Genomic DNA, 16,497 nt, shown 5'->3' with positions numbered 1-16,497 from the left:
AATTGTGCTAAACAAGAATGGTCGCTTCTTCGAAGCTTCTTAAAAAAAAAATAAAACACATTTAAAAATTTTTGGCTATGTTTAATAAAGTGAATAGATCCGTATCTAACACGCCTAATAATTTTTCCAACTAATCCAAATGGAGCCCCACGTTTTCTTTTAGGGATGCAATTTTTCCAACTAATCCCGCATGGAGCCCCACGTTTCGGTTAGGGATGCAAACAAAGCGGATCCAGAGGTGGGAGGGTTCTCCCACCTCCCGCTTTGTTTTTTGTCGGAGCAGGACGGATTCGGGACTGGCTAATTTTTATTTTATTTTTTGTTCTCGCTTACGTAGATATTTGGTGGATTTTTGACGGATCGAAATAGATTGAAGAAAGAAAAGAGTCTCCCGCATCACGCTTCATTTACTTACGAATTGAAACGAAGTCGGAACGGATTATATTTTTTTATTATTTTTGTTTCCGCTTATAGTCCCATGCGGGGGGGATCGGGGCGGAAGTTGCGCCAACCGGGGCGCTTTGGAATCCCTATTTTTGGTCTCTTTAGTGTTCATTTTTTATGTGCGCGTAATGTGCGCTTAAAAGGGCCGTTTCGTGACACATGTGCCACAATGGATTAAAATATGTGCACGCATAACAAAAAACGCGGTGTATGCTGTGGACTTCGTCAAACATGTTACGTGTGTTACCTAAAAAAAGAAAAAAAAAAGAAAAAAGAAAATGTGACCACGTGTTGGTTTTAACTATTTTAGTTGTTTTTTTTTTTAATTTATTCCCAATGTCCAACCCAAAAACGCACGTGCCACAAAAACCCATTCATTTTCTCTCTCTCTCTCATAGGGACTATTATAAAAGAAAGGAGGAGGAGGAGAGAGAAACATAGAGAGAGAGAGAATTGAAGAGAAGAAGAGAGAGAGAAAGCCATGGAGAGGAACATGAACATGGTTATGGAGGAGAGGAGAGAGAAAACAACCAAATTTTCTCTCACTTGTAGCCTCTTGAGCCAATACATGAAGGAGAAAAAAAGCTTTGGGGGGTTGGATTTTGAGATGGCTCTTGATCAAGGACCAAAAGGTAATAAATATATACATATATTTTTTTTTTATATATGTTTTCTCTTTTTTTTTTCCTTTGTTTTGCTTAATTTTTCATGTTTTTCCAACACAACCAAGAAATTTTTGGTGGTTTTAATTTGATGATCTTTATATAGGTTTTTTCTTTTCCTCTCTTTTATTGGTTGTTTTTGGTTTCACGTATTCTTTAGAAGATGATTATATAACGTTTGAAGCCCAAAATATTTACAAAAAGAAGGTAACAATAATTATATATGGTTTTTTTCCCTTCACAAATTTATATTAACTAATACAGAGTTTTGAAAATTAAAACAAATTTATATTTTATGAGATATATCCCCCTTTTTTTTTGTGTAGTTATATTGATATTTTGTTTTTTTCTTAATTTTAGGTGTATTTCGCCCACCAATCACCATGAACCTGATGCCCGGAATTGACTTAAATGCCCCCGAATCGACCGAAGTCCACTTCCCGGAATTCACTTCCCACACCGTCGACGTTTCTTACAAGGACCAAAATGTTAACAAGTAAGATTTTTATTTTATTTTATTTTTTTGGGGGGAACCCCATTTATATTTCGTAAAAAAAAAAGAAAATGCATCGAGACCCCTCAACTCCTCAATTTAGAGATGAGGGGTCTCCATATATGTATTTTTTGCCTCTCCCTAGCTCTTTGCAAGTTTAAACTTTAACAATTAATGCTTTAATTTTCTTAACTAATTATTAATTTTTCTTTTTAAAAAAAAACTTTATTTAGGGAAGGGACGAATGAGCAATTAACGATATTCTACGGGGGGGAAGTGTTGGTTTTCGACAATATTTCTGGCGAGAAGTACGAGGAGTTGATTGAAATGGCGAAAAAGGGCAGGGTCTCAGCCGAAAATTTCGGTTTCGCAACCGGAGGAGGACACGTGGCAGCCGCCCAGAGCACTTTGCCGAGTACTATGCAGACCACTGCCTCTGGTAAAATTATAATCTCTCTCTCTCTCTCTCTCACATAAAGTTTGTTTTAATTTTTTTTTATTATTTTTTTAGTTTAAAATTTAGTGTCGAATTATATAATATATTTTTATCTATTTTTTTAGTTTATACATCCTAGCATCAAATTAAATTTTTAGCTTAATATGGTGTGCTATATATATTTTTTAAAAAATATATATTTTTTGAATATTTGTATGTAATTTGCATACAGAAATTTTTTGCTCACTGAGTAGATCTCCTAACATGTCATAGTGCGCGAAAAATAAGAGCTACAAATTATACAAATTTAGATCATTGCATACATTTTTCAACAAAACAATTAAAGGCTACAAATTATACAAATTCAGATCTCCAATTTAAGTTTTTTATTTATATATAAATAAAATTCTAACATTTTCTTTTTAATTTGTGACAAACAGATATGCCAATTGCGCGGAGAAATTCCCTTCATAGATTTCTCCAAAAAAGAAAGCATAGGTGAGTAATATTTTTTTTACCCTATAAATTCAAATCAAATTATCCTCGCATACTTTTAAATTTAAATTTGAATTTAAATTTAACATTGGTTTATTATTATTTTTCAGGATTAATTCCAAGGCACCTTATCAAACGAATGTGGTTAAGCCCGAAGAAGATAACAAGTCATGGCTCACTTTTAAGTTGTGAGATCACAAGATTAATTGGAGAAGCGGATTAATATTTTCAATATGACCCTCCTACTTTAGAGAAATTGTACTTGCTAGGAAAAGGATATTGATTAATTTAGTTGCTAACTATTTTCAAATTTGAATAATTTTTAACTCTTCTAAAAAGGGGGGACATTATTAATTATTAATTATTGTTGGTTAGTTTATGTGATTTGTTATTTTTTATTAACAGATGTTATAGCAGCTGTTTTTGGCTGTCACACATTATTGGTGATGGAATAATATAAATGTATTATATATTATTGAATTGCAATGAGTGCATATTCATCATAATATTTTTGTGATTTATTTTGGTGATTTTAACAAGTGATAATTCGAGAAATTTAAGCCAATGTCTTATATATTATTATATTTACAGTAATTTCAAAGTAGGGTAAAGTTTACTGGGCATCTATACATTTTAACCCAAAAAATATCTAAAATTTCTTCTGCAGCAAAATATAAAAATAAAATTTTGGCTCACAAAAATAAAATTCAATTCGGTAGATAATAACACATCACTAAATAATAGATATATATATATATATATATAGAGAGAGAGAGACAGAGACAGAGAGTTCGGCTATTATACTATCAATATCGATAGTACTAAATTCTTGGTACTATCAAGTTTTCTGTCGTTAGATCTATCTTTTAATCATTTCCACCCATTAGATTATACTATTCAACTAACTACCCATTCAATTCTAAGGGACTACTATCATCCTAACTGCACATTCTTTCATCCAACGGCCAAAAATTCGATAACACCGAGCGCTTGATACTATCGATTGTATAGTAGCATAATTCTATAAAATCTCTTGTGGCGTATAATTTAAAAAATTTATACCCTGACCTCTTTCAAGTTTCAAAAAGAAAAGGGAAAAAAATCATGTGAGACCCTCTATAGTCCTATATATAAGATATAATAGAGCTAAATTCTTAATCCGGCCGAAGCATTTTAGGTTGTAGTTAGGCCCAAGAGATTAAGAAAGTTCAGTATGTTAAGACGAAAGTAGTCCTAGGATGGGTGACCTCCTGAGAAATTTGGGCGTCACAGTTGGTATTAGAGTCAATTACTAGCCGAAAGTGTGAGATGAATCTCGGCTGAGCCAGTATCGAAATGACAAGACGCTTTAAACATTTTGGGTGATGGCTAGGCCAAAAAGGTTAAAAGAGTTAAACGTACTAGAATGAAAATAATCCTAGAAAAGATGACCTCCTTGAAAGTTGGGGCATCAAAAATCAACACTTTAATGCTACCCAAAACTAGGAGTGAGCATTATAGTACTTAATACGGAACTGAATTTGCCAAAATTGGCTGATTCAGTTCGATTTTTACATATAATCGGTTCGGTTCGGCTCTAAAAATAAGAAGCAAAAAAACTAAATAAACCAAATAAACCGAAATTTTTGTTATTTAATACATATTAGTCGTAAATTTTAAAAATTTTATGTATTAATTTTAAATACCGATCAAATAATTAAAGATGTAATCAATAATATCTGTCTTAAATTAATAATTCTTAATATAAAATTAATTCTGATTATATATTATTTTTATCAGTTTAAAAAGTTTAAATTACACAAAAAATATTTTGCTAAAGCCACATAAATCAATTCTCTTCAATTCATATTTTTTACTCGAATTTAATTTAACTTTTTAAAAAAAACTACAAAAAATCAAATCGAATCAAATCGGCCAATACGGGAGGAAGTTTGCAGTGTCCTACTTACATCACATTATCGGTAACAAGCAAATCATATTTCTCTTCTTAAAAAATAATAAAAAAATATTTTTTTATTAATTAATAAAGATAAGACGGATGAATCTAAATAAAATAATTTTATTGATGGAGTTAGGCCAGTTTTTCTGATACTGGGCCGTACCGAAAACTGGTGTTTTCAATAGCTTTTCAAAAATCAATTAAAATAAAATAAGAAAAAAAAAAGTACTCAATCTCTCTATCTATCTCTCTTTCTCTAGTCCCTACAAAGTTTGAATGTTTCAATTATCATTGCATAGTAGCCACGTGTTTCTTTTTTTTCTCTGTTCATTTTTTTGACTTGATCTTGGTATCTAACTCGTTTTCCCGACAATTTTACGCGGTTTTAGGATCGGCAACGTGGCCGTCCCAGCAGGTGCGTGGGCCCCTCCTTAGCTGCTCCCTTCCTGCTAACGACGACCAAAATTTTGCAGGCCTCACTTAGGATGTGTTTGGTTCCACGTAAAATTATAAAAATAAAATTTTTGGTGAAAACAAATTTTATATTGTTTGTGTTTGGTTTATAGAAAAAGAAAAATAGTTTTTCATGACAGTTATTTGATTGAAAGAAAAAAAAAATAGATGAACAACTATTTAATATATTTTTTATTATATATATTATTAGTATATTATAATTATTATATATATTTTCTCTAATTATATATATTATATATTATTAGTATATTATAATTATCATAATATATTTAATTATTATAATTTATATATATTATATATTATATAATAAATATTATATTATATAATAAATATGTAATATAATATATAATAATATATATTTAATATTATAAAATAATTATTATATATTTATAAATAAAATATTATATAATAATATATTTATATAAAAAATAAAATAAAAAAAATAAAAAATATATATAATTAAAAAGGGAGAGAGAGCTAGGTTCACTGCTCTGCTCTGCTCGGTCCACGAGGTGAAGCACACCGCGTGAACCGCGCACAAAAGGATGGAGCCGGGCCTGAGAGCTCCGACTTTTTTACTGTAGCTTTTCGTTTTCCACTTGGACAGAGCGGAAAATGAAAACGCGATTTTTCCGCCTATTCGTAAAAAAAAATTTCCGAGAAAATTTTTTTACAGAGAACCAAACAATGGAAAACTATTTTTTAACTGAAAAAAAGTTTTCGGACTTATTTTACATGGATCCAAACACACCCTTATTCGAATCCTAATTAATTCATATTTTTAATTAAAATTATTTTTAAATAAAATAAATAAGATGGATAGCCTCCAGAGCAAGTGGTAAAGAATTTGGCGATTGATATTCCACGTCCCAATTTCGAATTCGAGTTGATTCACATTTGCAGCTAAGTTTATTTTTAGGGTTAATCGTATACAGCTCTCTATAAATATATTTCTATAAAGTTTAATTCTTCCATATTTATTCCTACAAAAATACTAATATTTTTAAATTTGACCTTTTACCCGTTCTATATTATTTGTGACGGTAGAAAGAAAAAAAATTACCGTTGAGAATTTTTCGAAGAACATTTCTGCATAATTTTAACGGCGGGAACTTTTAGAGAAACATATTTGTGATGACAAAAAATATCATTTCACTTATCTTTTATTGAAAAATAAACAGTACTCTAACGGTAACAAATTAGAGACGCAAATATGAATATCATTGAATTTTTACAGAGATAAATATGAAAAGTTAAACTCTATAGGATTATATTTGCTATTCGATATATTTGCAGAGAGTTGTATGAATTAACCCTTATTTTTATTATTTAATTTACCATAGTTTTATCTTCGGTTGAATTTAACTTTCTATAATATCGCAAAACCAAAGTCAATTACAACTATATGTAGTTATCAAGTCATAACAGATGATAAATGCAACTTTTATTTTGAATAACTACAAATCTTAATCATAATCAAATAAAAGATTTAAGCTCATTTCTAATTATTATTTTAATTAAGTTTGGATTATTATTCTAACAGAACCAATAAATTAAATAGGGAGCCCTTTATTTTTTTATTTATTTAATTTTTTTTGCTCTTGTGCATTGCTTAAAATCTTGTAGAAGCAACAAGGTCCAAATTTTGCTTAATAAACTACTTGACCTTTGACTCTTGTTTGGAGAGTTTGATTTGGAGACCTGTTAATTCCAAGTGGGTTTTCACATTGCTTAAAATCTTGTACAACTAAGTAGTCGCAAAGTAAATTACAAATAGTAGGAGGGTTAGTGTGACAAAAAAAAGAAAAAAAGAAAAAAAGGCTAAGATTATACTTTCAATCCTCAAACTATGAGGTCTTCATACTTTGGTTTTCAAACTTTAATTTATTATAATTTATGACCCAAACTTTTTGAATAATTACAATTAACTCTCACAATATATTTAGTTCACTAAATATATATTAATATGTTGTCAATATAAAAAGAATGTAGCAGGTTTGTAATTAGTAATCGACAATAATTAAGATGTCACATCATTTCTACACCAACGACACGTTAATATTTAATCAAATAAATTAGTTTATAAAAATTGATTAAAATGATTTATAAAATTTTAAAAAATGAAAATAAATAAAAATTAGAGGATAAAAATATTAGGTGAACCCGTGCCGTTCAAAAGATTGATAATATTGTAAATACCCTCATAAAATCAATAATATCATAATTACGCTTTAAATATATAGATTCTTTCAAATCTACCCTTATTTGCAAACTCCGTTAAATTTATATGAGATTAAAAATTAATTACCGATTTTTTCCTTCATCCTTGAAAGTTGTTAGAGGTTACAGTGAGAAAATATATATTCAACTTCCTCAACTATAGACTATTTTTAAAAAGATTCCTAATTTTTTTCCTTGTATAAAAGACCCATTCAATTATCATTTTTTTTAATTTAAATTAACTCTATGAATTAAATTATATACGTTGTTCAAAACTAAAACACTCCATCAGCAACTAACTATTAAATCTATAATGTCTTTAAATAAAAATAGTTAAAGCTGTTAAATTTGATGAAATAACTAAAATTTTTATTAGGCTTGCAAAAATAGTGTAATTCTAAATTTAGTAATTAGTTGCTAATGGAGTGCCTTGACTTTGAACAAAATATTTAATTTAATTAATGAATTTATTTTAAACGAAATAAATAAAATTTGAATGGGTCTTTACACAGGAAAAAAAAAATAATTAGGGAACTTCTTCAAAATAGCCTATAGTTGAGGGGGTTGAATTTTTTTTTTCTCACTATACCCTTTAAGGATGAAAGGCAAAATCAGTAAGTAATTTTTAATCCTATGTGAAATTTAGCGGAGTTTGCAAATAAGGGTAGATTTGAAAGAATCTATATATTTAGAGGGGTAATTATGATATTATGATATATTTAGAGGGTAATTATGATATTATTGATGTTCCCATCGTACCAAACTTGTAAATGTTGGTTTGCTTGCTTGCCGACACTAACGACTCTTTTCACGGCTTTTCAATTTTTTTGGCTTCTTTGAGAAGTGCCTTTTCAGATTAATTTTGGCTTTGCATAGGCCCAGGAAATTCAAAAAAAGAGAAAAAGAAAAAGAAAAAAGGATTATTTTGTGTACATAGCTTTCTAAATATGTAAAATTGTTTAATTACCCATTAACTACTTAATGATATGCATTTATAAAAAAGGAAAAGTTTGTAAATGGAAAAGTTTAAGGTACTATAATGTGCATATTGGCCAAAAACTTTTACATGTGATCATATGCCTTCTTGTTTTAAGGGTCATTTGATTGAATGTAATTATAAATATAATATAGTTACGAAATATGTGCAGTTATGAATGTAATATATGTTGATGAAAAACTCAAAATTTTAAGTTTGAATTTATTTTATTTGAACTTTAAATTATTTATTATTTATTATTTATGATTCTATTTATTTACTATTTTATTTATTTTATGTTATTTAATTATTTTATTATCTTTCTTAATGAGAAAGAAACTAAAGGAATATTTTCTGTTCCGTTTCTTCCGCATTACGTTGGGCGGGTTCCGCTTCTTTCTCGTAAGAGAAAAAACGTAAAATCTTCTTTTCCTTTTTAGGTCTTTTTCTTTTACTTCTTGCTTAAGATAGAGCAGGCAGTAAAGATTTTCGATCATTGGTTAATCTCTATCCATTTTATTCTTTTATCTTTTATTTTTGAACATTTCTGTGAGATCCCTGGTGTTTGACTGGAGGCTTGTCGACAGCTCTGGAGAGTGTCGGGACAAGCCCGAGTCGCGTTGGCGTCAAATAGACGTAAAACGGACTCCGTGCGACGCGAGGGCAGCTTATCGCGAAGAATTCTGCAAACAGCAGATTTTCCTGCTTGCTGTACCGGTACAAGAGTATGCTGTACCGGTACAACCAGCGCGGGGAATGCTTGCTGTACCGGTACAAGGGTTTTCTGTACCGGTACAAGCTACGCGCACAGATTTAGCTGCTCTCGGGTTGGCTCTTGTACCGGTACAGGAGCCCGTGTACCGGTACAAGAAGGTAGGTAGAGGGCTAAATGAGTAATTTTCTCTCCCTCGTTTGTATCTCCCTTCACTCCCCTCTATGTAGTTTCGTGTAGGGAGAGAGAGAGAGGCCTTCTTGCTGCAATTCTCCATCTCTCTCACTCTCCCATCCGGTTGAAGGCAAGAGGGAGCTCGGATTCGTCGCCGACGTCGCGCCGCGGAGCCGTTCGGGCATACTTCCGTCGTCGTGTTGCTGCGAGAAGGCCGGGCGAGCGGAGGTTTTCGCCTGTTTTTCTGTCGCAGCGGTGCCCGGTGTTGTCGACGGTGAGTATTCGGCGTCTTTTCTGGATTTGGGAAAGTGTACTATTTCTATCGGTTAGTAAGCTCTTTTCTTGAAATTCGACGTCGACTGTTCGTGTTTCAGCATCGTTCTCTGCGATAGAACGTCGGATCCAACGAGGCTGGTTCGTTGGATTCGGACTTCGAAGAGGAATCTCACGAAGTCTTATTTGCCAGATTTTGGTAAGGTTAGCTGGTCGAATCCCGTTTCTACCAGCTGCCTTGTGAAATTTCTGGACTGAATTAAAGGATCCTTATTGTTTAGCTTGCAGTTAGCTCGTCACACGGACTTGAGTCCCTAGTTGACTCAGCAAGGTTGCTCCTGGTTCGAATGGCCTTCGTTTGCCTCGAGGCGGATAGCTTTTCGAGGTGGCGTAATCGCTTATCCTAAGTTCTTATTGGTCGACACTGTATATAATTTGATTTCAGTAAATTGTGTAGCTCAATTCATGAGGACTTATATGTAGATTGTGAAATCGAATTTGGAGCATGGTTTTAATACAATTAAGTAAATTATACAGTGTGATGAAATTGAATTATGAGAAAACCTCTATTTTGGACCTGTCACCAGTTTTAAACTACCTGATTTAGCTCTAGAGCGTTAGGAAAATGTGCTGTCGTAGTTTTCTTCGAACGAGCTAACTCGATAGTTAGAAAATGTATTATACACCGTGCTGGTTGCCGACGTGAATTTTACAGGCGTTCAGGTCGTTCGGACTGTTGGGCGCCGTCGAGTGACGTGGACTCGTCTCAGCCTTTTAGCGTCAGATTGTGCGAGGGCAATTACTGTTGTTGTTAGACCATTTGAAGTACGATTACTTGACTTTAGCTAGTTGGAGCCTGATTTGAGCTCGAAGAGATACTTGCATACTCGGTGGGTAGCTGCCCCACGAAGTGCCACTCTCGAGTCAGCTTTGTGTTTCGCGTTCGGTGTACGTTCATGCCTAGCTTGGGACTTGCTCTCACGGACAAAGTTAGTGTGGATAGAAGGATTGATAGGTCGCAACGGGCAGTGGAACGGGTTGATTTCACAGTCCCGGACGGGATTGCTTACACGTCCCGTGGATTGGCAGATTTGACATAGTCCTACAGTGTGTTATGTAGAGCTAGGAAGTGTAGTGATGATACGGTTAGGAGTGTATTCCATGCTTTTCCGACTATTCTTGTCCCATTCTGTCAGACTTAGTGGGTGACGATGTTGTTTTGGGCGGCCCACTGAGGACTACTTGTTTTTTACAGTAGTTCTCGACGCCCACGTTGTTACCTATGTCTTTGTGCAGAAGCTACAGCGTTCCGGCTGCTGCAGTTTGCTAGCCGTCCGTGATCAGGATCGAGGCAAGCGGCGTTGCAAAGAGTTATAGCCCTACCCAGTGCTAGCTAGGAAGGTGCATACTGTAAGTAGATGTTTTGTTTGAGTTTATTGTCATAGTTGACTTAATCGCCAGTGCGGAGTACTACTGTATTTTAGATCTGAACTATGTATATGAAACTTTGTTATTTAGCTTCTGTGTCTTCTCTGCAGCTCTCTACTATGTTCGTATAGTGTACTTATTTACAGGTACAGCTGTCGCTATCGTATACAGGAAAATTTCTTTGTATACGGCGGATTTGTCGGGTTCTCCGGGAACGTGTAATCCGCCGGCGCGGCCGTGACAATTTTCCTTATCCCCTGGTGTTGAGAATCTTCTGTCAACCCCTTCACGATCGTGCTCGGTTAGGGAGGAGAATTCCGGTCGTGACCTTGGGTTTTATTTACCAGTTAAACCCAGCAGTAAGAACGGAATACGCCTTTAGATTGTTAGAACAAAAAAATGCCTACAGTAATGTAGTTTCCGAAAAAAAAAAAAGGGAGAGACATGTACAAATATTTCTTTCGGCTGTTCGGCATTTATATAAAACTAATTTTAAAGATATAGATAAATTCGAAAAAAAAAAGAAGGTAAAGATTTTGTTCAATGGATTGACACCTACAGGAGAGTGCCACTCAACCCTCAAGTACGACTCCAAACTGTGCGCAGGCGCAGCATTCTCTGTTCTGAGTTAATTTATCCTTCTAACAATTGTATATATAGCTGGAGTATAGCTAGCTTGTTTTGATTGCATCAATGATTGATTCAAAATTATTAATTAAAATTTTAAAATTATTTTAATCATCTGTTATTGTTGATAAATCAAACCTAAGTGTAATTAGGATCGAATATCATATTTTAAATTTGATGTATCTCAGAGATTTAGGTGGAGGAAGACTCTTTATAAGTGACAAATTTAAGTGTTATGATCCGTTTCATTTTTTTTCAGCTCATTTTGATCCTAGTGCTCGATTTTAAACTAAAATGATATATTTTAAGACTAAACATCATATAAAGTTAGATATAAAATTATCAAATGATTAATTTTATCATAATTGTTATGTTTTAAAAATTTATATCAGATCTGAATAAAAGTTTTACAGATCATTTTAATGAAAGCTTAACAGGAAGCTAGCTCTGAAGATGCATGCGAGGGGATGGTTTTGCCCAGGTAAAGCGGGCGGCGTTTCCGGGGGTCACTGGGACCCACCTTGTGATAGGAGATCCTTGAAGAAGGTCAATGTGTAAAAATAACTTCATGTTGCCAAAGAATTTTACATAATTTTATATAGAGCTTTTAGCTCACAATCCCATCCCTATGTGAGTATGCTCTGTGTAGTGGATTAGTTGAGCTGAAGCTTTTAATGGATCCAAGCGATAATTTTCGCGAATGTGACTTTACATCACATCCCTGGGAAACCACGCTTATAAGAGTGATCCGTATGTGCGGCCGCGGCTATGTAATGGGCTTATCCATAGAACTCTTATGAAACAATCAGGTATGTGCATGGCCAGTAAACGCACAGACCTGCGACGGAGATTCTGTACTGATGTGTGTAGTAGTTGAAGTCAAGGCAAAAGAACGTAGTTCAAGACCTGGTTGCACTGATCCGATTCTTTCTGATGGGAACTATTTAGCACTATGTGAGGTTAAGTCTCTAAAGGCACGCTCACGCCATTGCATAGTATAAACAAACCAGTAATGTTGATTTTAATTACAGAATTTTAACATACTTTGATTTTTGTGGGGGATTGTTGATGAAAAACTCAAAATTTAGTTTGAAATTTATTGTATTTGAACTTTAATTATTTATTATTTATGTATTTATGATTGCTATTTATTTTACTACTGTATTTATTTTATGTTATTTAAAATTATTTTAATTATCTTTCTTAATGAGAAAGAACAACGCGATATTTTTCGATTCGCCGTTCTTCCCATTAACGTTGGCGAGTTTCCGCTTCTCCTTTCTCGTAGAGAAAAAAACGTAAAATCTGTTTTCCTTTTTAGAGTCATTTCTTCTTACAATTCTTGTTAAGATAGGCAGGCAGTAAAAGAGATTTTCGATCATTGTAAGTCTCTAATCATTATATCTTTTATCTTTCATTTATTAACATTCCCTTATCCGCTAACGGTGTTGGAGAATCTTTCGGTCAACCGCCTCACAATCAGTTGCTCGCAGGAGGAGAATTCCGGTTTGTCCTTGGGATTTATTCTCTGAGTTAATCCAGCACATAAGACGGGAAACAGGTCACATTACGCACCGCACAAATTATCTTAGGGCAGTGCCCACGCACTTCCGGATAATGATCAAATCTTATCTGGAATATTTGCGTCATCTGTAACGTTTCATTTATTTATGTTATCACATAAAATTAGTTAGTTTTAATCAACAATCCAATTTCGCGCGATGCGGTATTCTTAGTTCAACAATAGTTACATATATATATATATATAAGAGTAAGGGCTTAGAATACTTTTATAAGTATCACCCAAGTGATACTTGTGTTGTTTTGAGCCCTTGGATGGAGAGGATGTAGAAGTTGAGATTGATGGTGAGTAGGTGTGTAGGTGAATAGGTTTGATCCAAGGGCTATTTGTAATAAAAGTAGATGCAATGGCCTAAAAACCATGATAGCGCAACATGGGGATGATACTTATGTGAAAAAGATCCTTAATAACTCATATATTATATATATATAGAGAGAGAGAGAGAGAGAGAAAGAGAGAGAGAGAGAGAGAGAGAGAGAGAGAGAGTTCGGCTACTATACTCTTATAAGTACGATCGCCCTCGTACTCATAAGTTGTTTTCGATGATAGAGTTTCCGAATCGACGATCCATACCGTTAAACATTATCTAGAGCATTTAAAACTTTTAGAAATCAAATTTTATAATTTTTTGATATCATCTACCTTACGATCAAAAGGTCACAAAATTGACAATTTTTAACGGTCGGTATAAGATACATGGTTGTTTAATGATGTAAAAGAATCGGAATCAGTTGAATTTTTGATAGAAGATTGTATTCACTATCTAGATAAAGATCAATAACTCCGATCTTAAATTGAAAGATCCGATCATCTACTTTTAGGACGTCGTTCGATTTCGACCGTTCATTTTATACCCACTTGATGGACTTTATTATGATTTTAAAAAATTACGAAATTTATTTTCTAAAAGTTTCAAATATTCTAGATCATATTTAACGAAGTGAATCGTCGATTCGTAAGCTCCATCATCGAAAACAACTTATGAGTATGAAGGGCCCCATACTCATAAGAGTATAGTAGCCCTACTCTATATATATATATATATATAGAGTTGAGCTAGAATACTATCGATAGCAAACGGGCTCCGTCACCCATTTGTTTTCGATGATGGAACCTCCAAATCGACAATTGGCACCGTTGAACATGATCTATAACAGTTGAAGTAGAAATCAAATTTCATACATTTTCGATATTGTTCTCTTATCCATCGTGTGGACACAAAAATGAACGGCTGAAAATGAATATTCATTAAAAAATGATGATAAGAGTCTTGTAATCAAGATCAAGAGTATAGATCGTGTTTTAAATAGTTTAAAGAATTTTCTAACAAAAATTCAATTGATTTGGATATCTTTACGCCGTTAAACGAGAAAATGCCTCATATCGACCATTAAAATTACAAATTTTGAAACCCTTTGATCATTAGGCAAATGATGTCGAAAAGATTTGAAATTTAATATCTAAATACTTCGAGTGGTATAGATTATATTCAACGGTGCCGATCGTCGATTTAGAGGCTCTATCATCGAAAACAAATGGGTGGCAACGGAGGCCGTTTGCTATCGATAGTATTCTAGCTCAACTCTCTCTCTCTCTCTCTCTCTCTCTCTCTCTATATATATATATATTATTTCGTTAAACATAATAAAAAATGCAGCAACTATAAATACGTTATTTGGTTATGTGTGGTTGACAAATGTATTTACAAAATTTTAGGATTTTATATATGGAATGATAAAATTACACTCTATATAGGAAAAAAAAATTATTTTATGTTAGGAAAATTATTATGAGCCATTTGGTTCGATATAATTATAAATACAGTGTAGGTGAGATGCATGCAGTTTGAGATATATCAGTTATAATTATATATATTTCGTTTGGTTAGATGCATTTAAAAACATTGCAACTATAAATAAATTTATTTATCTGTATGTAATTGAGAAGCTTGCGTACAATTATATTGTAACTACGTGCAAATGAACAACTCCTAAAACTTGATGAAAAGTTCATAGGCATGCAATAAAATAAAATTAAGTCAAGTACATCAAACATTACAATTATGCACAGGAATTACAAAACAGACGATGTTACCTCAGCCTGGGACAGGTGGACGGGTAGGAATGGGCCGCAGCCAACAAGCAACAGGTTCTTGGATCTAGTAGTTTGTTGGTCGGTCAGTTGGGAGATAAGAAACGGAATGATCTTTAGAAATGTCCCGCCAGACCCCCTACTAGCTGCCCAAAACCTGAAACATTTAATTGATGAAACTTTGGGAATATCTTCTATCAGCTAATCGAGTTATTCGCAGGCTGTAGACCTCCCAGCATTTACGATTTTTTTTTTTTTTTGGCTTTTCTCTTCCCCTCTCGAGGTCTCGGCTGTCTTACCCCATGTAGTCCTAATTCTGTTTGTTGAGTGAATGAACGCCGGAAGACATTGCCGCCGCAGAGTCCAGACACCCAGCAAAGTGACTGCCGCGGGGAGCCATCGGCACAAGCCACCGTAAAACGCTTATCTTACCCATGGCATGAAAAACCGCACATGCACCTTATATATATATATATATATATATATATATATATATATATATATATATAACAAAGCTAACAAGATCAAAATAACATCTTGTGTAAATATTATATGGTCGGGAATACACGTAGACGACCAAAGCATTATTTTTTTTTAAGGCAGAGGGCATGTAAATACCAACTCTATAAGAGTATTTGCATGCCGTATACAAAAATTTTTTGGTGTACTTCCTATTAATTTCTTAAGCTAGATATATACAATCTACACTGTATGAAAATCTCTTTTTAGTAATCCTAAACCAATTGTATATTGTATCTTGTGAAATAATAAAGAATTAAACTAAATAGACCAGCCGTCCCTAGCGCAAGTGGCAAAGGCTTGATGGTTGGTACCTGAGGTCCCAAGTTCGAATCCTTGTTGATTCATATTTCCAGCTAAGTTTATGGGCACGTAATATAGTAACTTTATACAACAATAATGTTCATATATATATAGAGAGAGAGAGAGTTGAGCTGGAATGCTATCGATAGTAAACGGGCTCTATTGCCATCCATTTGTTTTTGACGATGGAGCCTCTAAATCGACGATCGACACCATTGAACATAATCTGTACCACTTGAAATATTTAGAAATCAAATTTTATACTATTTCGATATTGTTTAATTTCTTGTCCATCAAGTGGGCGTAAAAATGAACGACTGAAAATAAATATATTCTAAAAAATGATGATAGAAATTTTATAATCAAGATCAAGAGTCTAGGTCTTGTCCTAAATAGTTTAAAGAATTTTCTAACCAAAATTTAATTGATTTGGATAGCTTTATACTGTTAAACGAGAAAACGCCTCATATCCCCTACTATTAAAATTATAAATTTTGAAACTCTTTGATCGTTAGGTCATGATGTCAAAAAGATTTAAAATTTGATTTCTAGAGGGATAGATCATGTTCAACGATACCGATCGTCGATTTGAAAGCTTTATTATTGAAAACAAATGAGTGACAACGGAGTCCGTTTACTACCGATATAT

The 16,497-nt window shown here is 33.3% G+C and overlaps 1 protein-coding gene across 1 annotated transcript; it reads left to right on the top strand.

The window, feature by feature from the left end:
• LOC109725512 (protein TIFY 10c-like) lies at window positions 878–3,010 on the top strand. The gene is made up of 5 exons (XM_020254725.1): window positions 878–1,076; window positions 1,467–1,602; window positions 1,833–2,038; window positions 2,476–2,533; window positions 2,641–3,010. The coding sequence occupies exons 1-5, from the start codon at window positions 926–928 to the stop codon at window positions 2,720–2,722; spliced, it is 633 nt and encodes a 210-aa protein (XP_020110314.1). The 5' UTR covers window positions 878–925; the 3' UTR covers window positions 2,723–3,010.

The sequence above is a fragment of the Ananas comosus genome, linkage group 2 (genome assembly GCF_001540865.1).
Source record: "Ananas comosus cultivar F153 linkage group 2, ASM154086v1, whole genome shotgun sequence".
Lineage (NCBI taxonomy): Eukaryota > Viridiplantae > Streptophyta > Magnoliopsida > Poales > Bromeliaceae > Ananas > Ananas comosus.
The sequence above is the reverse complement of the archived record's forward strand: the minus strand, read 5'-3'. Positions and strand labels throughout refer to the sequence as shown.